Raw genomic sequence first — 24,643 nt, forward strand, 5'->3', positions numbered from 1 at the left:
AGTGACTGCCTAATGGGAAACCTGCTTACACAAACTGGATGTCAAGAGGAATGGATTATGTTTTTCTGAGTCTGTGTGAATGTACAGTCATAATCACAACAATTGCTAGAATTATCATTTAGAATATAAATGGATTAGAAAGACCTGCTGAGACCACTTGAGGATTATTCCCTGTTAAATCCTGAAGGATGTGACTGATTTGTGCCACTAAAAAACTTCAGTCATTGCTGTCACTCTTGTTTCTCAGTTAGAATCCTAAAGCTTGAAACCTGGTAAATACTGGATCTTGATCAAGCCTTGCTAAGTTTAGTGGGTTACAGTTAGCGTTATTGCAATGTAATTTGTTCAGTGAGAAGTCCTAACAAGTATATAATAACAAGAGCTAAGACTGTGTGTGACCATTTTTCTTTTCTCAGCTTCTCTACAGCTGAGAGAAGACAAATGGGTCTGCCTGTGGAAGAATAAACACTCCACAATCATATTATCATCTGTTCACAAGCTCAGTCACATTCCCACCATTTCCTTGAAAGAGAAAGAAAATTGTATCTTTTTCTAGGCATTGCCATGTGTCGATTCTTTCCACGCCTCTTGAACATTTGATTTTCCAGCATTCCCATAGTGATTAATAGCTCAATCTCAGGCTGGCTAATGAGTTTTATCAGGAGCCACTGGTGATTAATTAGCGACAGCAAAGAGCATGTCACGGCTTTATTCTGGCTAAGCCATTTCTTCCATGCTCTAAATCTTCCTTCTACAAAGAGATAGCTCAACCCCAGGTGACATTTTCAAATAGCCCTGAGGTTTAAAAGAGCTCCAGCTCTGGTCAAATCAGTGCAAATGAAAGGCACTGTGCCTTTCAAGCGAGGGACTGTAGTTATTCACCACAATATTAACTCAATCTTCTCCTAGAGGGAAATCTCTGCATTATTGACCATTAACATTTTGACACTCAACCTGAGGCAGCTGAAAAACAACGTCTTGTGTGTCTCGTGAAACTTCTGTAAAGGTTCAAGACGTCATTAATTTTATTTTTGTTCTGACTGTTGGCTATAACATACTAGTTCACACTACTGTTTTTAAAGATTAGAGACTTGGGGGGGTTATGTGGGAGGAGTATGAGTGCCCAAAAACATACGATCTCTTTATTCATTATGGAATGAATTTTTCATCCTGTGTAACAGTTATAGACTGAAGATCTAATGGGAACTAATAATGTAAGAGCTGCCAATGTCAGCAGTGTTATCTTAGCTTGGGCTTGGAGACTTCACTATGTGGATGAAGTATCATATATGCTGTAGGCAAAAACTTAGTTACTATCTGAATTGATTTTAGTTCAACCACTGTATTTGGCCAATAACCAATAACTTAATGGAAAACGAAGAAACTAAAACTAAATAAAGGCTCTAACAGGGTCACTCTCATATTGCGCCCAGCTGTAACAATAGATTTTATGTAAAAAAACAAGGAAAGATTGTCTGCTTTTACTCTTTGCCTTCTAAGCAACACATGCTTCTTTATTGAATTGAATTGAATTGAATTGCATTGATATACCTTTATTAGTCCCACAAGGGGAAATTTCATGTTAAGGCTGCCGACCTATTGCACGCAATGGCGGCGCCATCTTACCCTCCGACCATACATACATTACACAAAACATCACATGGGGAAGACAGGTCAGAGAGGTATAACAATGGAAAATGCACCACATGAGAATAGAATAGAATTCAACGTTATTGTCATTGCACATGCACAGGTACAGGGCAACGAAATGCAGTTTGCATCCATCCAGAAGTGCTTTAGTGATATAGATATATTACAATATATATTAGCAATAATATAGATATGTGAGTATATTACAGAAATGGGTCTATTATGGTATGTTATAATGTACACGGTATGAAGTATGTTGTTATTCTATAACTATAAGTATGTACAGGCTGTAGTGAGTACAGGCTATGTACAGGCTATGAACAGGATATAAATATGAAAAACTATACAGAATATGAAATAAATAACTTTACAGAATCTGGGATATACAGCTATACAGAAATGGGAACTATGCAAGTTGTAAACAGTTGTAGGATTAAAAATTATCAAATGTGCAGAGTGATTATTTACACAGAGCTATAGTGCAGTTAAGATAAGTGAGATATAATTCCTACAGAGGCTATATAAAGTGCTAGTGGTTGTGAGTGGTGGTTCAGTCCATGTTATTATTGTGTGTTTGAGGGTACAGTTGTCCATTGTGGGTGTGTGTATGTTCAGTCCGTGTGTTAACGTGGGTCAGATGTCAGGAGGCAGAGTTCAGGAGTCTGACAGCTGTGGGGAAGAAGCTGTTCCGGTACCTGGTGGTCTTAGTCCGGAGGCTCCTGTAGCGCCTCCCAGAGGGCAGGAGGGTGAAGAGTCCATGTGATGGGTGACTGGGGTCTTTGATGTATTTCCCAGCCCTTTTCAGACACCGCTTCCTGTAGATGTCTTTTATGGCAGGAAGTGGTGCTCCGGCGATGCGCTGGGCAGTTTTCACGACCCTCTGCAACGCCTTCCGGTCCGAGGCAGAGCAGTTCCCGTACCAGACTGTTATACAGTTGGTCAGGATGCTCTCGATGGTGCAACGATAGAAGTTCACCAGGATGTCTGAGGACAGGTGAAAAGATAAGGAGAAAAAAATAACTCCCCCCAGACTGAGCTCCAACAGGGAGATCAGTTTGAGAACAGAAAAAACACCTCTGCACAAAGCACATGAAAAAACTCTTAATACACCAAAGAAACACATGACAAGCAACAGGGGTGGGTAAAGGGTGAGAGACAGCCGGATTAGACAGTACATCCGGGCCTGCAGCCTGTGCGCTGGTCTCCTTGATCCCCGTCAGCATCGGAAGGGAATAAGTGTCGAAGGCGTTTGGAAAGGGAGGGGGGATGAGTGTGTGCATATCAGTGTATATGTATGTGTCCAGAGTTCAGCTGAGACAGTGTCCTTCGCCCTGCTAGGCTAAGTAAAGAGTCTTCCAGCCAACCCAGGTGGCCTTGCATGGAATGGGAGGGAACAGACGAAACACAGTCGTTATCAGGGTGTTGTTGTTCAGCTCCAGCCTTGAGACCGCAGCTGGCGCCAAAGGGGTATCCGCATGAAGTGATGGTGCTTTTTACTTTAGTGCAAACAGCTCATATGAATTTCAAAGCAGTTCTACAGTCCAACACTGGTCTCTCAATCTCCCGTTGGAGAGCCGCGAGCTTTGCCATACTTGCGTTCTGTGATGTTGTCATTTCTTGTGCTCAAGGAGCCGATTTCTGAGAACCCACGGCAGTGTGCCTCCCCGAGATGTCATCCAATTTGCGCCCAGAGATGTTATTCCGAGCTAGCCCTTCTGAGATGTATCCAGTCTGCAGTCAGAGATCTTATTCTGAGTATTCACAGCAGCCGGAGCCTCTCCAAGATCTTATCCGTGCTGACTCAATGAGCCCATTTTGAGAAACTCACGCCTCTCCCATCGTTCCAATCCCAGCGGACAGCCGGTTCCGCTTTCTTAATTCTTCGATGAGTCAGGGCCAAGCTTTATTACTGACTTGCTGCAATGAAAAGGAAGAATCCACTAGTTTTGGTTTGTAAAGCACAAGGGGACAAGGAGACATGATGGTGGAATGAGGAACAACAGGAAAGTATTCAAAGGAAGAATGGTGAACATGTAAGGAGTAGAGATAGTGAAGGTAGATAAATTTAAATGCAGAGTGTTGTGCACAGTTCAAAGCAATGTACAGTGCACAAGCGAGGTGAGGAAGCAAGGGCACTGTACCCACTCTAGGGTGAGGTGGGTGGAGATGAGTGTCAAAAGGATAGGAGCAAGAATGAAAGGAAGTATAGTCTGGAGACAGGAGGCCAAGTTGGAGGTGGCAGGGTCAAAGATGCTAAGATTTTCATTAGGAGTGACGAGGATGGACAGAATTAGAAATGGGTTGAGTGTTTTGAAAAACTAAAATAGAGAGGCAAGGCTGAAATGGTCTGAACATGTGCAAAGGAGGTATAGTGGATATATTGGACAAGGGATATTGAAGATGGAGTTTCCAGGATGGAGGACCTCAGTGGAGGTTCGTGGATACAGTGAAAGAGGGTTGGTATGACAGAGGAGGATGCTAGGGATAGGATGAGATGGAGGAAGATGATCTGTGGTGACCCAAAAGAAGCAGCCGAAAAAAGAAGTCGCAGCTTTACTTTCAGTCTACTGTGAACTTTAAGTGCGCATTTTCTGTTCATCAACCACGACCTTACTTTAGACTAATGTCACATTAAAATCTTGATGTTGTTCTCTGCAGTGAGAAACCAGACCTATGCTGCCCCTGATGAATAATGCAATACTCTACATTAGTAATATGTAACCTTTGTGTGGCTCACATTTGTCTTCACTCTCTTTGAGTAATTGCTGTCATTTTAAAAATGTATGAGCACATTATGAGGCCTACCATTAACATTAAGCTCTGTCGGAAATCTATCGTGGAGAAGGTGCAATTTAAAGGTGAGGCCAAAGAGAGGAGGAATGAAGTACCTTCAAAAAAATAAATAAAAAAGAATAAAATACTAAATATCACTAACAGAGATAAAACTTTATTCTTTGTATTTTTGTTTCAGGTTAAATATCGGGAAGAATGACCTGTTGACCTTTTATGATGGGGATGACCTTACAGCCAAACTGCTGGGTCAGTATGGAGGATCAAAGTCCCGCTTTAAGCTCTACACCTCCACTGCAGATGTCACCATCCAGTTTCAGTCTGACCCTGCCACTAACGTCTATGGCTATGGAAATGGTTTTGTGGTCCACTTCTTTGGTAAGTCTTAGGCACAATTGTGCCTCAGCTCATATTCATTCTGCCATATTCCACATGTGAATTTTAAACCAGATACATTGTACACTGGTTTTGAAGGTTTTTCTTTAAACTCAAACGATGACATTGTCTGAAAGCTAAACCTTAAGTGAAACCTGTAGTGGTTTTGCAGTGTTTCAGGTTTTTAGTCACATTTTGACACTGGGATCACTACACAATGCAAAACACCTCTATGTGTCTCATCTCAGGAGTGGGTAGAATGCTTGTCATTACTGCAATGATGTTGCTGCATTTTTAGTGGATCACCCACAAAACTTACGCTCCTGTCAATGCATTTTTGCAGCTGCAGCGTCATACTTATTTCCTCTAACACATATTTATTATTAAGCAAAAAGCTGGGCAAAAAGAAAAAGTTTGAATTCATTTTTGCTGATATGGCACCTAAAATGGAAGCAATGAGAGGCCATCCCTAGTTTTGGACAGAATGTGTCATTAGTGCAGCACCATGCCACAGCGACCACACTTTATCTGATAAGAGCTAATAAATTCAGAGGAAAAGGAAAGCTACGGAATACAGATTACCAGCAAAGGAAAGGGAAAGCTTGTTACAATCGGTTCATGAAACATGTTGGAGTAATGTAAACACAAGACATCAAAACAGACAGGTGTTGGAGAATTCTGCTTGTCTAGTGCCCAGATGCAATTACGTTGGCGTGTTTGGTGAAATTAGACTCCTAAGAAGAGTGCTGTTATGTAGGAATGAGCAGAGGAAAGCAATCAGGTATGGCAGTTTGCCCAGAGAACAGGTCATTTAAAATGATGGAAAATACTGTCAACAACTGAGTCTAAGCTTTGAAGACAAATTAAGATATTCAGGTTTTAGATGTTTTATGTGCTATGAGCCACATCTACAAACCACCAACCAAATGGTAGAATGACACTGCACAGAATTCGCTGGTTGCATGTTCTTTTGTGCACAATAGGAATTAGAGTCCACCTCATACATACTTTAATGTCTCTGTAAAATTTTATAATGTTGCTCAACACACAGCAGCACACAGCTGTCTAACATATGAAAACAATACCAATGTATAATACTTTTTTATGTTATAAGAATCAATGTTATTTCTTGTTGCATAGACAAGAAATGAGAATAGAAATCATCAGTAAAGTGGCTTTAAGTTTACAGTGTTTAATTGTTTTTGCAAGGTGAGAAGCATAAAGCAAATTTAAATGGACAATTTAAAAAAAAAAAAAAAGACAGATCATTTTATTTACAGTGAAATCTTCTGAGGAGCATGTGTGTACCAGGTGATCCCAGTCCTATCAGAAACTTTTCCACAATAGGTTTAGATAACTTTAATTTCCAAAGAACTAACACATTTACTACTGCAGGAACTAAATGGAGTTGTTATAGGAATGCCACCCACCACCACTAGGTTTTTTCAAGCACAAAAATCACTACTGACCCAGAGTTACAAGATTCATCCATACATCTTGAGCAGGGCCAAAAAATTGCCTACTAATGTATTAGCTAAACACTCTCAGTTTCTCTCCAAGTTATGCAAAAATATCACATTACATGGACATTTTGGATTTAAAACAGTATCTTCAAACATTATTTTAGCCATAATTAGGCCATAAAAAGGTAGAGAGACTGATTAACTGACATTAGTAAAAGATAGAAAGAACTTTAAAGTCTTGTAAAGCACCTTTCAGTCGAACCTTACATCCATCAGATTTTTGTCTTCTTCTTTTTGCTGTCTCCTGCAGAAGTAGCTCGTAATGACACTTGCCCTGAGCTCCCTGAGATTTCTAATGGCTGGAAGAGTACATCTCACCCTGAGTTGGTTCAGGGCACCGTAGTGACTTACCAGTGTTACCCTGGTTATCAGGTGGTAGGCTCCGAACTACTCATGTGCCAGTGGGACCTCACCTGGAGCGGCGATCTCCCGAGCTGTGAAAGAGGTGAGAAATTGGTATAGGTCAAAATTCAATAGTCCAGATGAGCTACAGCTAAAAAAATTGTATTTAGTGATAAACAATTAACTGTCTCACTGTTAATCTGTGTTTTTGTCTAATTAATCCGTTAATCATATAGAATATAAAACAGAGGAAAGCAGTGACTCCTTGCGTTAAAGCACCTGTGAGTGAAAAATACATTTATGGTTTGAGCAGCACCCATGAAAAACTTGCCAAATCTTCTCTGCCAGTTCCAAACATTTTAGATTATCACCCCAGGTTAGGACCACCTGTGAGCATGGACCCTGCTACAGTGGTCACTTGATGTCTGCTTCAAGCATGCCATGTTTGAATGATCTTGATAGGGCTTGTGTCACAGTGCAACTTCAAGCTGGTGTTCCACAAAACCAATCTGCAGAATTATTTGGAGTGAGCTCTTCTCTTATCTCCAGATTGAAGGCAAAGTTGTAACTACAATATCAGAGACAGGCTGTAAAGTAGAGAAGACGTGATGGTGTGGGACGACATCTCCCTGACTGGTAAAACAATCACTAAAGGCAACCTCAATGAGGAGAGCTATTAAGATGAGATTCTGCAACCAGTGGTAATCCCATATCTCAACTCCACACTCGCCCCCACAGAGCAGAGTTTATCAGGGACAAGCTCCAGAATTTGTAGTAGAGATTATGGAATGGCTTCTCTGTAGTCCTAACCTCAGCCCCAATGAGCACTTCTGGGATGCTGGTCAGTAGTTGGTCAGTAATGACCAATCTTTGTTTCTTTGTCCTCCCAGTGGTGTCTTGTACTGACCCTGGAAAGGTGGAGCATAGCAGACGGGTGCTGTCAGGTACTCATTTCACCGTAGGTTCAACTATTCAGTATATCTGCAACAAGGGCTTCATTCTGTCTGGAAACAGCCTGCTAACCTGCTTCAGTCGGGGATCATCAGGCCCCAGGTGGAGCCAGAAGCTACCTAGATGCCTGCGTACGTACACACTTTTCCTTCCCTTTTAATAATTACTGTAGATGACTGAAATTAGTAGACAGACTTCATGAGGAGATTTTTCTGGTGTGTGAAGGTATTTGTAAGCTTTATATGTAAGCTCTGTCTTATGGGTCTGCATGTAGCCATTGTACTTGTGCCACTTTTAATGAGAGCCTATAGTTTTATAAATAAACTGTGAATTAAAAAAAAAACTGTAAAAGCCTAAAATGAAAAGTAAAGAGGACGTCAGTCTTCACAAGACATGAGCTAACGGCTGTGCCTTTGGTCCTACTTTTAATTTCGGAAATTTTAGGAAACACAAAAAAACCAGGCACTCTAAGAGCAATGATCTATTGGGATAATATAGTATTGCAAGGCCTGTTGGATATGACAGAAAACAGTTCTGATGGACAGATGTGATTGCAGACATTCCCCAACTCTCTTTGTAGTAATCAACATTGATCAATGATCATCACAATTTGTATTTTAATAACAAATGAGGTTGTTGTTGTTGTGGTTGTGACAACTGTTAGACATTTGGAGTTAGTTTTAGTAATTATGCAACACTGCTTATAAGGTTGTGGAGAACTGCTGTCACCTGTCAGCTGAGACTGAAGAAGTCATTCTGATGAGTGAAGAAACACCCTCACTGAAAAATGCTGCATCCAGATGACCAGAATCAACTTTCTGGGATTTTCTTACCTTTCTTATTAAGAAACACACAAGTCCATTGGAAGACCACTCAGTGTATGTAGCATTCATTGACAGAAGTCAGCTCTCTAACTGTGAGGCCCAAGGTACAGATGAGAGAAACAGTGCAAATGCAAATGTTCTGCATCATACCAGTGAACTCTGGACTGCTCATCTGCAACATTATGTCCATCTTTCATATACAATCCCCTTAAATAACAGGACAAAACCCCAACATTGCCCCCTGCGAGCAAGCCCTTGATGTCACTGGAAAAGAAAAACGTTCTTTTACCAGAAAGAAACGTCAGCCATAGCCAGGATCAGCGAGGGCAGCCATCTACCGTGACCAGTTGGTGGTGAAATGAAAGAAAAAGAGAGCAGTGGGAGACAGGACAAATGTACTCTATGGGAGAAAGAGTCAGAATTGCATAGTTACTAGTGAGTAAATGTAATAGTAGTGTATAAATATGTATTAATACAAAAAAAGAAATGCACAGCATAGGAAGCCCCCAGCAGCCTCAGCCTATGGCAACATAACTACGATGGTCCAAGGTCACCTGATCCAACCCTAAATATAAGCACGGAAAGTATTAAGCCTGCTTATTAGTTTCAAACTGGTATGAAGGCCTTCTTTAAAATTGTCTGAACTAGTATCATCTACTACTTTAAGTCTTTTACTATTCAGATTATAATATCCTAGTCATAGAAATAGAGACATTCACTGCACTTTTACAGATTTCTAACTAACTTCACCAATGCTAAATTTAATGACCCAATTTTGTTTAAAACCAGAACCCAAGCAGGACACCTGACCAGACCAAACAAGCTTCAGTGTGTATTAAATCTCCAATTAGACCTGGGGAATACAAAGAACACAGGATATGATTCATCTCGTTTTCATCATTTTCAAATCGTTAGTTAAGACCTTGTGTCCTGTGAATGGTGGTACTGTCATCCTGGAGGACACAACTCCCATCAGGACAGAAATTTTGTCATTTCTTAGTTATTAGTGAATATCGTAAGAGTGACAGTGATGCTGTTACAATAATAGATGCTGTCTTTCTTTGCAGATTCTGAATAACCAACATAATTTAATTGAAATCTTGACAATATAATTTTCCACCTGTCCTGCTGATTAAATAATGGCATTCTGTTAGAAATACTAATTAACAACAACTCTGTGACCTGCCATGGAGTTAATTAATTACACAGTTGTGACCATAATTTTTTATTACTTTGCCTTCAGCTGAGACCTTCGAGCCTTGCAATCATCCAGGAACCCCCACTTATGGGATGCCCAGCTCTAATAAGCTCCACTTCCAGGCTGGAGAGACCCTGCATTATTCCTGCCAGAATGGCCATCAGCTGCTGGGTGAACCTCTTCTCTACTGTGTTCCTGGACACCCGTCCCAGTGGAGTGGGCTGCCACCTGTCTGCAAAGGTAGAAAACTGCAGCACGACTTGTTTCTACATTGTCAATTCATTTTTTAAGATCATGTGAAGGAAAACAGCTCAGAAAAACTGGTTGTGGCCAAGCCAGAAGCAAAAAGGTTATATTTGGAAATGTAAATTCCATATTAAATCAAATTCAAAACATACAAAAGTCAAAGAAAAAATGCAAAAAAAGGTATTAATGAACCTTGAATAGCAACGTGATCTGGAAAGATGACATTAACGTGACCATGATGAAACCTTACAGACTGAAAGACAGATCATCTTAAGAAAAAAAAAGTATGTTTTGGAAAAGCAGAAACTCACATCAATCACAGTGAAAGGCCATAGATGAAAAAGAACTGTCTTTTTTCAAATTGATTTTTTTTGTCCTGACAATTTGGAGAAGGTTGTTCCAGTCTGGAGGCTAAAATAACAAAAGAGCAGCCTTTACCTTGAGCCTGCTGTTTGATCAAGGCAACTCAGGGATACAGGGTGCAGTAAGGACATGTTAAACAAACAACCACGAGGCAGGAGAGACCTATCAGGACTCCAGTGAGAGTATGCATCTGTAATTTGCTTTTACTAGAGGAGTCTCAGAGGTTGCACAGTCAAGCTGCTGTATATGCACAAAATAATGAACTTATTTGTTTTCTGATTGTAAACGGTACAGTATATCTGAGCAGAAAAAGGGTCTCAACAACCCTTTGTTGCATTTTGTACCAAAATTATAATAATTCCAATACAAATTACATTTCAGTAAACAAAATACATCTCCTTACAATTATAGTTCCTGCTCTGTGCTTCCAGGTTTATTTTGGTAATGATTTTTCCCATTCTCGTACATTGTCTCATTGTCTTGAATAGTTTCGGCTGTCCTCCCAGGTGTAGCCTCTCTGCCCTTGTGTTTGCATCTCATCTGGTCCTTTGCAATATCATCCTGCGAGTTTTCTGCCATTTGGATTCTGTACTGTAATCTTTGCAATGTACAGTACAATAAAGTAATAAGGAGTATATCCAAATGCACTTCAGTAAGTTTTTTATTTTTACCTGATTTATAAAAAAAATATTTAAAAAAATAAATCCTGATATACTACAGGTAGCCCAAACAATCAAAAGCTCACTTCTTAAGCAATTTAACTGGAAAACTTTAAGGGAGCTGACTTATTTAGATAGATGAGATTAAATTAATTAACATACCAACCAGGAAAATTGTAAGCTGATAGATTCGATTTTAAATAGAATTAAACTCATAATAATCCACAAAACTGTGAACATTATGCATATATATGATTGCAAGTAAAAAAAAATGTTGATAAAAAAAAGTATTCACTGTGCTTGCAAAATGTCTCCTTCAGTTAGGCTGTAGTTGCACATGTAATTTTTCATGTAATCAAGTCAAGAAGTTTTATTCTGTTAAACTTTCATCACTGTTGACAGAGTGATGTACTTAATAATACTATAATAATACTTAATAATACCTTATTAAGTATTTTCTTAATTTCTTTTGCTGTTTTTTATTTAACATTCATTCTTTCTGTATTCTCAGCCCACCCAACAGAGTATGATAAGCACAGAGTAGCTGGTAAGTTTACCTACAGAGATAAAAGTCTTTGTATAAACTTTCTGATTCTACCTGCACACAACGAGTTACCATCAGGGATGAACAGTTTAAAGGATCATTTGTGCTAGAAATATTTCCAATATATATGCAATATATAATCATAATTTGTATAAAAAAATAAAGGCAACTGGAGGGGAATTCAACTATATGTGTAAAGGTGTGTAATAGCAGTCAAACATATTAACAGACCTATTATTTCAACGCTTTTGCATTTTTTGTAATTTTTAGAGTGTATAATAAAACTAAAGACATCAAATCACAGTTTGTCATTTGAAAAACGTATATTACTGTACTTTCTGCCTTGGTAGTTACTTTGCAAACCACTGATAATATTGGAGTCAGCTCTACAAGGTGATCACTTGGTTGGGTTCCAGTTAGCAGGCAAACCTCTGGGTCTTAATAAGTTAATTCAGTCAATGTATGAATCCATATTAAAGCAACCAAATAAAACAAAACAAGTATATTGTTATTTCAAGACATGGAGGCCCATCAATGAAGATAAATCTCAATCTCTCAAACTTCACAAAGACTAAAAGGCTCTGACCCTAGGACTCCAATAGTAAAGGAAGATGAAGCTTCTGAGGAGGAGGAGGAATTCATCAGTATTATCATCTTATATTAATGACCACATCACTGCTTTCTAGATTTTAAGTAGTAGGCCCATCTTAATATCAACTGTTCAGCGTGAATCAGGAATTCATGATGAAAATGCTGCAAATAAAGTTAAACCTTCACAATCTTTTTTTTTCTCCAACAGTACCTACTGCAGACCTAAGGATGGAAGGAGCCCAAGTAGCATTGGCTGTCTTCATCTCCATCACCTTCTTCCTTATCCTCATCATTGGGCTCTACCTTTATTTTTTAAAGTATGTCCAAATTAGTTGACAAATGCTGCTGGAAAAAAAAGAATAAATTACATTATGACTAGAGAAAAGAATTTAAATATACACAGCATAATCTTTACAATTTTTGGAATAAGCACTTATTTCCAGCACAGTAATACTACAGCCTCTCTTTGTCATGCAATGAGAGAATCAGTGCAAATGCAGAGTCATGCAATGTGCATGCAAGCTTTTAGTAACATAAATTTCTGAACTCTGTCACAAATAAGGAGATTTGGGGGGCTTTGGTCTGACTGGGATGCACTGAAAGCAAATGAAAATATATTTAGCTGAAAGGACCTGCCAAGGAATTAGTATCATGGATTTTAGAACAATGTTGAGCAAAAGGCCAGAGTGTGGCCTCAAACTGGTGCAGAAAGCAAACACACACTTCTAATTTATACCTGAATTGGGGTTTTGTGGAAGATAATCATTAGTAATGAGAGTTTGGTAAAAAATAAAGTTTTTCAGTTAAAGCACGTAAGGTCATGTTCTTTATGCACATACATCTCTGTAAGCGCTTGCTTATGAAAACAGTAGCTGTTTTAACAAACTAGTGTTGTTGGGTTTTTCTTGTTTTTTAATTCTTTTTGTCTCCTTTTAATTGATGTGTGCTTCTCTCTATGTGCTCAGGTTCCAGAGGAAGCCACTAAGACTCACTCTGTACTCCAACTTACCATATGAAAATATCACTGGAGAGTCTACACTTTATAACTCAGTTTATGAGACAATGGTGAGTCAACATTCCCCACAGCTGTCAGTCTGTTACGCTATCAAATCTAATGGCCCTCCATTCATTTAGAACCACTTTGTGGTTCACTTGCATTGTACTGTGGTATACTGATGGATGTTATTTTAATATTATCTACCCTTATTAAATTAGTAAGGTAAGGCTACATAGCAGGCTGCGTATCTCTGAATAATGCAATATGGGTCATCAGCACCACAAAGTTTTCCACGATGATTTGAATCAAATCCAAGAGTGGAAGATCTACTGAAAGTTGCTACTATGACACTGTCAGAGAAAAACATCATATATTGATCACACATCCCAAGTTTTCAGTATACCATCTCCTTTAGGAGAAGCAACAGTAACATACCTGTGATTAATAAATAAGAACAAACGTTTGCTTTCAACACTTAGTTCTTCAATAACATATGGCAACTGAGGATGTTCCTTTAGTGTCTAAGTTGCTGTTTTGTTCACCTTCCATGCTTCCGATTTCTGAAGAACAATGAGGTGAGTCAGTCCTCGATCCTCCTGTGAAATACTCTTGTGATTATACTTCCTGAATACTCATTTGTGTATCAAAAGTGAATTCATTTGCCTAAATACTCTAAAATATTGGCACATTTGTTCTATCTATATAACAGTTTGGTCACAAAAGGACCAAATTTGAGGTACATGTACTAGGATTTCTTTCAAGCTTTATTACACTTCTACTTTGCTCCATTTTTAGCAGCCAGATCTCTGACTGTCTGTCAGCCGGGCTACAGCGCTGAAGTGAAACCTATTTTCTTCAATCAATGTCTTAGATTTACAGAGAGCCTTTTTTATAGGGCTACACACTCCTTTTTTCAAGAAAAACATCTACAATAAGGGTGCCTTTGTGGTGTGGAACCCATTATTGTGAATTTAAATGTTATTAAGAAATGATCAGACAAAAGAGAAACACAAATGTTCAGTTTATAAGCCATATGACAAAAACATCATCCAGAATGTGATTAAAGTGGTGGTTGAGCTGTTGAGCCAATTGGGTCTAATAATATATTAAATGCAGTGTTGAGGCTGTCATTGTTAAGCATTTTTAAAGTTCCTCTGCTCATTTATTGTTTTTTTTATTAATAATTTAAAAACTATAATTGTTTCCATTGTTGTCCATCATGTTTGTGTAACATGCTGTCCTGCCATTTTAAAGTGTACACTGGTTTAGTTTTCTGACTGCTTTGAGTGCTGACCAAACTCGTGCAATGTCTTCACAGGAATCCAGAGAATACGAGGTTTCTATCTGAAGACTCCAATGTATGTGTGTGTTTAATGGACAGATAAGACGCCTGCTGGCCTTTTCAACATCCCCCACACTTATTCCTTTGGTAACTCGCTTGACACCTCCACCCTGGTTTCTCTACACTGAATATGAACTTTTCTTTATTTACCTGGCAGAGGCCACCACAGCACCCCTGGAAAAGCTGAGCCACCAGAATATTTTTCTAGTTCTTCAACAGTTACCGTCCAGCAGCAGTTTGTACAGTTTTTAACGCTGTGCTCACATCCTGAGAACTTTCGGTGCAAAGTAACATCTCAGAAAGCAGAGGGATCAATGCAAAGCAATGCCATTAAGTGCATATAACCACAGGTGTTAGGCTGTGTTTTGTACATTATACACATTGTCGTCTAGCACCATTAAAGGAACAATGCTTATGGATTGTTGGGATGCGGTACATTGGTATATTAAGATTTTACACTTTAATGTTAGAAAAAAGCAACAGTATAAACAATTATCTGATTATCCCCAAACTGTTGTTGCTTGAATCTGTTCTTTGACAAATAAAATGTCTTAAATAAAAGACCTTTGAAGGAATATTTGTCTCTCTAAAAGGGTGATGTTCTCATGTCTGTATGTTCAGCACAGTGATCAATGCAATATATAATTTGCTTAGATTAGCATAAAAACTGAAAGCAGGGGGAAACAGCTAGAGCTCGAAGATAAACCAAAACTCCAAAGCTCCATTTAAAAACAAACTACATCTGATAACAATGACTCAAGCTGGAAAAAAATATTAAAGCCCCTTTTATAGTTTTGTGGATTTCTTAAACTTTTCATTCTCTGAATTCTTTGAAAAACTGAAGAAAATAATTAAACGCTGTTATAGCTTATTGCTAATGTAAACTTTGTCATTGGACAGTGAGTGCAAGGCTATGAGTGAATTTTATATTACAGTGCACCAATTACACGTGCACCTCAGATGGTGGACTTTGGGCAGATTTTAAAATAGTATAAGGTGAATGATAAGTTGTCTGTTGTGTCTCCAGCTGCTTTAGCTATCAAATGCTAGCAGATTAATGAGCCAGTAAATTTGTATGTAACATGGTATTACATTCAAAACTTATTGGTTTGCAATAATGAAGCAATAATTTCCAACATAACAACCAGTATACTTTTAGCAATGTTATTTAGTAATTGATAAAGTATTTATTTTCCATCTTTAAGAAGATTCTGTGCTATTTGAACATTCGTCAGCTGCGGCCAAGAATGGTTTTGTATCTAGCATCCAGTGGCCTTCATTGGAATTGCATTTTTTTTTTTTTTTTTGCACTTAGTATGCTATAATTGTTTTTCCTTCCATGTATTTGTTGAGTTTTAAGCTTTATACTGACACCATCATTAAACAAAACCAACATAACAGGACAAAACAAACTAGCCAAAACCAAACAAAACAAACAACCCGGCTCAAGAATACAAATAAATAAATGGAAATTCCAGACACTTTGATTATGAGATACAATTAACAATACACATATGTAAAACAGCAGTGACTTGCTTGCATTGTACCAGGGCCCGTGAGAAAATAGCAGAAATATCCAAACTGGCATACGCCATAAATGGGTCCCATATTTTATTAAACTTTTTGTCCCAACTATGTAACTTGCATGTTAAGAAATCTAGTGACACATATACATATTCCAATACTGTCCGGTGCCACTGAGTCTTAGATGGGGCTGTGGACACATTTCCTAGCACAGAATGTTAACAGTGCGTAGAGCTGCTTTCCAAACTTCCCCCTGATTTTGTCGTTTGCCACTCCAAGTAACATGCACAATGGGTTGCATTGACACACCAAAATTGTTGTGTTTTGCAGCAGGTGCATAGACAGTGCGTGGGGTTGCCCACCTCTATTTTTCATTTAGGGCACAGCGGAGAAAGGTCAGAATTGTATTTATGGCGTTGAGAAGGTGATATGTGAGCTCTGTGTAGAATTTTAATTTGGATTGCCTTTACTTTATTACAGACGCTCAGAGATTTAGCATTCTCCCAGACTTATTGGAATTGCATTTTATGAAGCCTGGTAAAATACTAGCATCATTGTTCACCAGTTGATTTATTGTTAGCCTGTGTAGAAACTGAACGGAGACAGGGTCCAGTCCAACATTAGTGCAAGGCAACAGGACCTTTTCCTAAAAGTTTTGCTTCTTTTTCATGAGAGCTCTCATGCCACTTTTGTTTTTATTCAGTCTGTGTTTTTTAATTTTTCTAAGTGCCACACTAGCTGTTTTCCCCTGATTCCAATATGCTAAGCTAAGCTAATTCCAAGCTATAGCTCAGTAGTGTTTTGGTTTTTTCATTTCACTTAGCTAACGCTACTATTTAACAGGGACGTGCAGAGGGGGGGGGCTAGAGGGGCTTGAGCACCCGCCCCTTTCCTGATGAGTGCCCAAAGTGCCCTTTTGTTGAGGCAACTTTTAAATTTTTTTTATTTATTTATTTATTTTTTTATGTGTGTGTGCGTGCGGAGTCCTGTCTGTGCCCCTCAACAATAATATTTAACTATTAATCATAGTTTTGCTAAATAAAAGGATCTGACTTGCATCAGTCACATGATCACATTTAACCAATGATCGCCCTCGACGGCAGAACGCGCTGGTTACGAGCCGGGAACGAGCTCACAAAGAGCACGCGCATTTTTTGCGGTCCGGAGCTGTAGGAGAAACACAAGTTAACTCAGAGACACAGACTGATGCGACAAAACCAGTAAGTAGGTGTACAGCGTACACTGTAGTGTGTAGCACACAGGAGTATTAGCTTATTACGTACACGTTGGTAAGTTGTCTTGTGGCAATTTGACGAACTGAAACAAACGAGCGTGCTGTGTGTGCAACAGCGTGACAAACATTACCTGTCCTTTTATTAACTGCACAAGTAGTGCTGGTCACAGCTGCTGGCTACCTGTGTAAGGCTGTCATGGGTCTGTAGCTCTGTCACCGTTTTAGGGAACATATTTAGTTTTAAAGTAAGTTTCTGGGCATTTCCTGCCTTTCTGGAGGGATTATATTTCACTAAAAAACGATCTAATATGCATGTCCACATAATAATTATTATAATTATAATATATTAAAAAACACACGCTGTATTTTAAAGAACATACATTAAGAAGCAGATTATATTAGATTTATATTTTAAATAAGACAAAAGTTGGATTTTACAGCAGTAAAATGATTGTAATCTCTACAGTTTAAAAATGTAATAAGCTTTGCCCTGCACAGAGTGGATAGTGAAACAAATGGAATCATCATAAATACATTATTTCATATTTATTACTTCCCCCTCCTCATTGCTTTATTATTGTAGCTCTAGTAATGAATAATAATGTAAGGATGCCCATAGTATATACAGTATTCTGAAGAAGGTCTAAAATGTCACTGTGTGTGCATGTGTGTGTTTTATTTAGCTGGATTTAAAAAAATATTACTCATGATATAACATTGTCCAGACATGGCAGAGCCGAGTTTATGTCACAGTTTTTCGTTGCCTTATGGTTCCAAGCGCTGTCACCAATCTTTGCATTTTGTTATTATCTCATGACACTTGTTTAATCAGCTACCATCTCTCCTGTGGACTTTTTAATGTCTACAGTCTCAGATCAACACAGCCCTGCCCTTCCCATATTAGATTCTTGATGAATGTGTGTTGTTGTTATTCAGCCTGGTTCAATGTGCCCCTTTTTAACTTTGAGCACCCGCCCCTTTAAACCTCTCTGCAGGTCCCTGCTATTTAAAGAAATTATTGAACATTGATTTCTTACTAATTAATTTACATTAAAATGACATTATTATACTCTGTCAAGATCCAGCACTATAGGGATCATTGCGATTTGATTTGACTTTACGAAATGATGGTATTGACCCTACATTCATATGCATTATGCAGAATGAAAGACAGGACTGATTTATCCTTGGTTCAGTTACAAACTAAGTTAAATTCAGACTTTTGTTGTCATTCAACATACAATGTATACAATATTGTCCTATGATAACATGTACCCTTGCAAACTACTTTGATGATAACCTATTTTTTGATTAATTGTATATAAAGTATTTATTGATCTACTTCACAAACATCTTCAATAAAGGTTATTATTCAGAAAAACAGTGGGCACTTTCAAAACGTGTGGTGAGTCCGTGGTTTGTGTGCTTCATTAAAACTCTCTAATCTATAGTCATGGTTTCAAACCTTTCCTCAAATATTTTGGTTTTCTAGTATAACAAAAAAAATTAAGACAAGCACCTCAAGCGTAGTAACTTGGGGTTTTTTTTGGAAGTGATCCAATCAGAAGCAATGTCTTTGTGCAGTAAAGTGACATTTGAAGGCATTTGTGTGGTTATGGGGTGGGGGGCCCATGGAAACATAACAAAATATCTCTGCTTTGGAGGTGTCATGGTCTCCGTGCCTGCCCGGTCGGCCCCACAAGGCTACATTTGCTGTTTCTGTTCTCTCCCTCTCTGCCTGGGCGGAGCTCACTGTGGGCTCCCGCCCTTGGCCCACACACACACCTGACAACAATCACCTGTCATCACCGGGAGCACTATTTGAGGCTGGAACACAGATCCTCTTGTCGCTGGATGATTGTACTACTGTACACTACACTACTACACTAACGTCAGTGTTCTCACAGCTCCTGTGGACTTGTGCTTCATAATTCGTGATTTGTGATTAGTTGGTGACTTTCCTTCTCTTCTGCCTCAGATCTTTGTAAACCGTGTGGAGCAATTGTCTTAACAAACTTTTACACTTTATGTTTTAGTCAACTGAATCAACTTTAGATTCAGTCTACTATAATCTTGTGCTATGTCGTCGACTAAAACTGAATTACATTTTAAACAAAATAAACTAAACCAAAATCTGCTGACAAAATGAATACACACAGAGTCCTATTCCTTCCTGTATTCTAGCCTTAAAATTGCTTAATTATAAGATATTCATCTGGATATACCAAATACACTATAGTGCTAACAGCAGAGGTGTGGACTCGAGTCACATGACTTGGACTCGAGTCAGACTCGAGTCATTAATTTTATGACTTTAGACTTGACTTGAAAAAATGTTCTAAGACTTGTGACTTGACTTGGACTTTTACACCAATGACCTGGGACTTGAATTGGACTTGAACCGGTTTACTTGAAAAGACTTGATATTTCACTCCAAATATAAAATTTAACATGCATATTATATAGAGATTGAAAATGTGACGTCATTCAGGGGTAAAACCGCAAAGGATTCTGGGAACTCGTGGCAAGAGGTACTAGCGCGCGCAGGCTTTCAATTGAAATCAGTCACACAGCGATAAAAAGAAACACAAAAATGTCAAGAAGCTGTTGTATTATTAACTGCAATAGCCAGTCGCATGACAGCCACGGGAAGCCGACGGGTAAAGAGATCGGTTGTTATCGGATTACGTCGTTGAAGAGAAATTGTTCGAGCCATGTTTCCGAAGTAACAAACAGGCGATGGATGGCCTGGATTGCAGCCATTCAAAGACCAAATATAACGTCCCAGAACACTCCAGCTCACAGGTTAGTCTGCTCCAAGCATTTCCACAAAGGCAAGTCTTCTGTTGTAGTTAATGCGTCATTTTCATAACATAATTAGTGATATAGGTTACAAGCAAGTCTGGCGCTGAACAGAAATTGTCGCGCTATGCTCCTTTGTTTATTGTGCATAAATAGTGAATTGTCCTGACACAATTGCGTTTCGCTTCTGTTATTACCATGGTACATTGACAAAAACATATACTTTTATTCACAGGGTAAAACAGGTTTTTGTATCACTAATTGCCCAGTGCGATTACAGCATACAGTATTATTGTCACTGCTACATTTCTGTAATGCGTACCAGAAATTATTTCCACTAGTAATTAATTACCATTGAGCTCAAAGGTCATTTGCGGATTTTAGCCAAAGTCAAGTCTTACCTTTGCAGGAACGATCTAGAAAGAGTGGTCCATGCTTTTATTACTTCACGGCTAGACTACTGCAATTCCCTCTATGCTGGCCTAGATCGTTCCTGTCTACATCGCCTTCAACTGGTGCAGAACGCTACCGCTCGCCTGTTGACCGGTTCAAAAAAAGAGACCACATCACTCCGGTTCTCTGCTCTCTCCACTGGCTCCCAGTTGCCTTTAGGATTGATTTTAAACTCTTATTGCTGGCTTTTAAGGTTTTAAATGGCACTGCACCTTCTTACCTGTCAGAACTCCTTAGTACTTATCGCCCCAGGAGATCTTTGAGGTCAGCCGACCTGATGCTTTTAGATGTTCCCAGGTATAAATTAAAGACAAAGGGAGAGAGGGCGTTTGCTGTGGCTGCACCCAGACTGTGGAACAGTTTACCTCCTCACGTCAGACTCTCCAAAAGCCTAGAAACTTTTAAAACCGCTCTTAAAACTCACCTCTTTTCATTGGCTTTTAGAAAGGTTTAATTTATTTGTTTTATATATTTTTATTTTATTTTTATCAGCGAGGTGTTATTACGAAATTGTGTTCTATTGTATTTTTATCTGTATTTACTGTACAGCACTTTGGTCAGCCTTGGTTGTTTTTAAATGTGCTCTATAAATAAACTTGACTTGACTTGACTTGACTATTAATAAACGGTTAACGAATGTGTATTTATGAAGACGATTTGTGAGACTGGTAAACTTATGATACGTACGATGGTCTTTCGTTCTACACGGTGCATTTCAAGGTCCTGTACCCATCCGGCGGTAAACTGTACCTGGGCTTGTTGCAGTGACCTGAAGTTACTAAACTTCATGAGTGTATGCACTCACTCCAAGAACCATATAATTATAAATATGCATATAAATATAAATATGCTACAATGAGATAGCTGACTTCATCTAACTAGCAAATGTTGTCCAGGCTACGTTGGTGATGCAGTTTTTTTTAATATGTATGATATTTTTGTCATGCGATTTTAAAGCCGGTCCTACAACCGCATCCAAGAATAACATGCAGCTTATCTCAGAACTGTCGGTGAAAATTATTCTTGGAGCTAGGTTTAATTGAGCTGCATTTTAAAGAGGTGCAATTTCACAATTTGTGTATATTTTCTAAGTTCACTATTTTGTCATGTGTTGAGAAAAACACAGATTTAAAAATTACATGGTCTAATATTTACATTTAGCATATAACTGCAACATTCTTCTTTCGTTGTTTTTTTTTTTTAAAGACTCGAAAGGACTTGAAATTCAAAATTTAAGACTTGTGACTTTACTCGGACTTTTACACCAGTGACTTGAGACTCGACTCTGACTTGCCTGACATTACTTGAGACTTGACTTGAGACTTGAGGATAAAGACTTGAGACTTACTTGAGACTTGCAAAACAATGACTTGGTCCCACCTCTGGCTAACAGTATTCACTCAACTGCCTTCACATGCAATCCCTTCCAAATCCATAGGGCTTAATATGATGTCGCCCCACCCAGTGCGACATCATATTATAACAGTTATAATATGATGTTATAACAGCTTCGGCTCTTCTGGAAAGGCTTTCCATGATGTCTGGGTGTGTGTTATGGGAATTTTTGTTCATTCTTCCAAATGGGCATTTGTGATGTTAGCTTTTGAGCTTTGGAATCCTGTCCCATGAAATTCTCTACACACTGTTCTTAAACTAATTTGTAGGCCACATGAATTTTGAAAGCTGTAGTGATTGACTCTGCAGAAAGCTGGAGACCTCTGTGCGTTATGTGCCTCAGGATCTGCTGAACCCGCTCTGTGATTTTACTTGGCCTACCACTTCATGACTGAATTGCTGTGGTTCCCAATTGCTTACACTTTGTTATAACACTTCTAACATTGAGTATGGAATATTTTAGAAAAAAGGAAATTTCATGATTGTTGAACAGGTTGCATCTGGCCATAGTACCACACTGGAATTAACTGAGGTCCTGAGAGCAACCACCAATGTTTGTGGAAATAGTCTGCATGCCCAGATGCTTGAATTTATAAAACTGTGGGCATGGAAGTGATCGGAGCACTTGTATTCAATGACTTGGACAAGTGCGTGAATACTTTTGACAATATAATGTAAGTGAAACAAGGACATTAGGAGCCAAATTTACTAAACAAGGCAAAGTAGCCTGTGAATGCAATTCTGGATAGCATTCATAGGTATGGTTAGTTTCATGGATAATTTTCTAAACGCAGATGCAGTCAATTTATTTAAATATCAAGTACAGAAAATAAGACATGCTTTCTTTCTATGTTAAATTAAATAAAATTACAAAACAATGAGGTGCAGCCGCAAGGACAATCATTTCAGGTCAGTGACCTACAGTGCTTCAAAAGGAGACCACTGAATGGCGCCAATGATAAGGTCCAGGTCCCAGAGGGGAACCGGGGATCCTGGCCTGAGAATAAGTTGCTGGACACCCCTCAGGAACCAATATATTTAAAAGGAGTAAGCCTCACTAAGTGCTGAATGACCAAAGCGAATGGTCTTTGATCACTGCCACCATGTATGTGTTACACACTGAAGGATGACAGGGTTCATTCAGGTGCACATGAAGATTTATTGCGCTGAAACACAGCAAAACAATTCAGTGTTACTGGCGGCTTCCATTGTAATAACTGGCCTGTGTTACTTTTGTAGCATTACGTGTAATGGCCATGTATTAATCAGCCCTTAACACACAGAGAAAATGACCAGTAAACAATAGACAACATAACATGTACTGGCTGGTCTATTTCCTATAACTTTAACTGAAACCAGATAACAGTTTCCTTTCACCTTACTGATGGAACAACACGGTTACAGAGATTAATGCAGGAGGCTAACATGACTTAGCTAGCGCACAAATGTTATTCGCATTACTCACAGATAACGTGAAACAACTCCCTTATTCGCTCACATTAAACACCATATAAACAAGAATTACACTCCAAACATGTTAAATAAGCATCAACTTTACATAAATGTATGTAGTTCTTGTATATTGCTCTCACCTGAAACACAGCAAAACAATTCAGTGTTACTGGCAGCTTCCATTGTAATAACTGGCCTGCATTACTTTTGTGATTATTTTGCCAGTTACCCGTTTGGCTGAGCCGCCACTGCCACCTACTGGCGAAACTAAATATCACCCTAACATCACATCAGGTGGGAGCAAATGAGCTTTTCACTCTGTGTTATGACGCAAACTATTGTCACAACAAATAGCAAAAAAAGATGATGGGGGGTGGGCACGAACACATAAGGAACACATCTGAGACTTGTTCTTAATGCTCAAAATACTCAGGGTGCCACATATGGTTTCCACTTTAACCTCATATGGGTCCAGCTTGTGGACCACACACCAGGAGATAAACACTCCCCAGCGACAGGAGTAGCAGCCCAAATGGACAGTCCACAAGGCTACCGCATTGTTCGCATGGCTGAGGCTGGCAGCGGAGTTTCTCCTTCTCAGGGGCCAGACTCCTCACATAATGTCTGCTGCTATGTTCAGTGGCCTTGGCACATGAATAGCTCTCAGTGAGCGGAACAGCGGGTGAGCCTACTGCCACAGCCTGGCAGCTATCCTGCAAAGGAGGGGCAAGTCTAGGCAACCCTGTCTGTTGACATAGGCTGACACAACAGGGCTGTCTCCCTGACGCTGACATCAAATCCCTGCAGTCGAGAAACTACTCGAGTGCCAGGATGACAGCTTGCAGTTCTTGATACCACAGCCCTCGTGTATTGCACCCCAACCTACTTGAGAGGCGTCTGTGGAGAATAACTGGTGGTGAGTCACCAGACCCACCACCTAGCCCAGCTCCACGTTGGAGGAGTCCCTTCATCCATATGGCCCATGAGGCAGAAGTATAGCCCCCAACTGACCCACTAGCGAAGTCTGAAGTGCTCTAGGCATCTCCTAAAGGTCTAGCGTCGCTCCGCAGTGCGGGACACAGAGGCCCTATGTCCAGACATAGGACCTGGGAAGGCTGTAGCTTGCTCTTCTTGAGATTCAGGCGCAAGCCTTGAGCCTGAACTTGAACAGGAGCTAAGCTACATGGCTGCAGGACTGTTGTTCTGATGTGGTGCAAACCAGCCAGTCATGTAAGTAAGTATTTAAGGACCCTGTGGCCCTGTATCCTCATAGAACCAAGGACAGCGTCCATGCATCACGTGAAGGTCCAGAGTGCAAGAGAGATGCCGAAGGGGAAAACAATAAATGACTTTCAGATCATTGGTAGCAAACCAATCCCCAAAACTGA

The 24,643-nt window shown here is 39.3% G+C and overlaps 1 protein-coding gene across 2 annotated transcripts in view; it reads left to right on the forward strand.

Annotated features, from left to right (window-relative positions):
- sez6b (seizure related 6 homolog b) overlaps window positions 1–18,552 on the forward strand; it is a 237,816-nt gene extending 219,264 nt beyond the window's left edge. The window contains exons 10-17 of one of the 2 annotated variants that reach the window (XM_080289250.1): window positions 4,622–4,818; window positions 6,589–6,783; window positions 7,571–7,762; window positions 9,699–9,893; window positions 11,433–11,468; window positions 12,265–12,373; window positions 13,022–13,121; window positions 14,372–18,552. In XM_080289250.1, coding sequence (XP_080145376.1) covers window positions 4,622–4,818; window positions 6,589–6,783; window positions 7,571–7,762; window positions 9,699–9,893; window positions 11,433–11,468; window positions 12,265–12,373; window positions 13,022–13,121; window positions 14,372–14,401 — 1,054 coding nt within the window. In that variant the 3' untranslated portion in view covers window positions 14,402–18,552. The remainder of the gene's footprint in view (window positions 1–4,621; window positions 4,819–6,588; window positions 6,784–7,570; window positions 7,763–9,698; window positions 9,894–11,432; window positions 11,469–12,264; window positions 12,374–13,021; window positions 13,122–14,371) is intronic. The other variant, XM_080289251.1, reaches the window with a different exon arrangement.
- Window positions 18,553–24,643: the final 6,091 nt, after the last annotated feature.

Source organism: Astatotilapia calliptera, chromosome 14, assembly GCF_964374335.1.
Source record: "Astatotilapia calliptera chromosome 14, fAstCal68.1, whole genome shotgun sequence".
NCBI lineage: Eukaryota > Metazoa > Chordata > Actinopteri > Cichliformes > Cichlidae > Astatotilapia > Astatotilapia calliptera.